Genomic DNA, 1,557 nt, shown 5'->3' with positions numbered 1-1,557 from the left:
ATATATATATATATATATATATATATATATATATATATATATATATATATATATATATATATTGTTTGCAAGAAAAAGTTTTCTATTAGCACTGCCTCTGCAGACGAAGAGATACGGCGCTGCATTGATAAAAGAATAAAAATTTAATTATTTTTATTGTCAATACACCTGAATGTATTATATTTATATAAAAGAGGGGTTTTGTATTGTGGTGAGATTGGCTTTCCTCTCTCACCGCCAACTAAACCCTAGAATAAATAAATAATAAATATATTAAATAAAAGAATTAAAAAGAGTTATTTATTAATTAATTTATTACACCACCAACAACAAAAAGAGAAAAAGAGAAAAAACAATATATGCAACGAGCTGTATGCTGAGAGGGTCATTGCTGAGGGGCATCTAAGGAAGTAAAAACATTAAACATATTAAACATATTTTATGCTTATTAAAATTATTTTAATAATTATAATTAAAATTTTATTTTATTTTCTTGTTTTCTGCTGTTATTGTTGTTGAAATGCATCCATTGTCTCGTCACCAGCACCCTGAGGAGGCTGTGGTTGCTGGGGGCCTTCAGCATCATATTGTGGTTGTATTTGTTGTTGTATTTGTTGTTGTTGTTCTTGTTGTTGTTCTATTTGTTGCTGTTGTTGTTCTAGTTGTTGTTCTAGTTGTTGTTCTGGTTGCTGTTCTATTTGCTGTTGCTGTTCATCTATTTGTTGTTGTTCCAGTTGTTGTTCATTTTCTTGTTGTTGTATTTTTTGTTGTTTTTCTCGGCCTTGTTGTTGTAATAGTCGTTGTTGTTGTAGTATTAGTTGTTGTAGTTGTTCTTCTGGTGCTTGATGTTCTGGTTCTTGTTGGTCTTGTTGTAATTTCCTTAGTTGTTCTTGTAGGTGTTCATTATGTAGAACATTATATTGCATATTTTGGTGTTCTGCTGTCATCTGTCTATCTCTTATATCTGCTTTCTGTTCTGCTCGACTCTTTCTCCCTGGCTTTATCGCCGAGAATATAGCCTTCATGCGTTTCAGTGGTGCGATGATAGGGAAACGCCTTCTCTTAGCACTACCTGAGCAGAAAAAAACACAGAAACACAAACAAAATCTTAATTAGTTTTCTTTTTTTGTTTTATTATACATATATTTGGATTGCCTCTGCATGAAAACAAACGAGAAACAGATAGCAGCACCAACGCAACGCCCACTACTGCACTGAAGGGTGTGGAGAGCATCTCTATACGTATATATACATATTATATATGATAAATAAATAAAAATAAATAAATAAATAAATATATATGAGGGTATTTCGCGTACCTGTCGTTGCGGCAAGCATGATATCTATGAGTATCTGATAGGGGTTCATAAGCAAAGGATGCTCAACATTGGTTACAGGTCTGTTTAGTGTTGCTGTTTTTTTTGATGCAATCCATTTTGCATCTCTTTGTGCTCGTATACTGGGGGCTATCTCCTCCCACTGTCTTCTTTCTCTTACCCATGTAAGAAACTCAGATGTTAGTACATCTACCATCCCGGTTATAGGGTACTGCTGACC

At 33.3% G+C, this 1,557-nt stretch overlaps 1 protein-coding gene across 1 annotated transcript; it reads right to left on the bottom strand.

Moving 5' to 3' along the window:
• Window positions 1–506: 506 nt before the first annotated feature.
• On the bottom strand, window positions 507–1,501 carry EMH_0096870 (uncharacterized protein; the record flags this gene model as incomplete). The annotated part of the gene is made up of 2 exons (XM_038023258.1): window positions 507–1,072; window positions 1,498–1,501. The coding sequence occupies 2 exons, from the start codon at window positions 1,499–1,501 to the stop codon at window positions 507–509; spliced, it is 570 nt and encodes a 189-aa protein (XP_037879112.1).
• Window positions 1,502–1,557: the final 56 nt, after the last annotated feature.

Source organism: Eimeria mitis, genomic scaffold (genome assembly GCF_000499745.2).
Source record: "Eimeria mitis Houghton genomic scaffold, Emh_scaff9290, whole genome shotgun sequence".
Classification (NCBI taxonomy): Eukaryota; Apicomplexa; class Conoidasida; order Eucoccidiorida; family Eimeriidae; genus Eimeria; species Eimeria mitis.
This window is presented reverse-complemented; position numbering and strand designations above follow the sequence as displayed.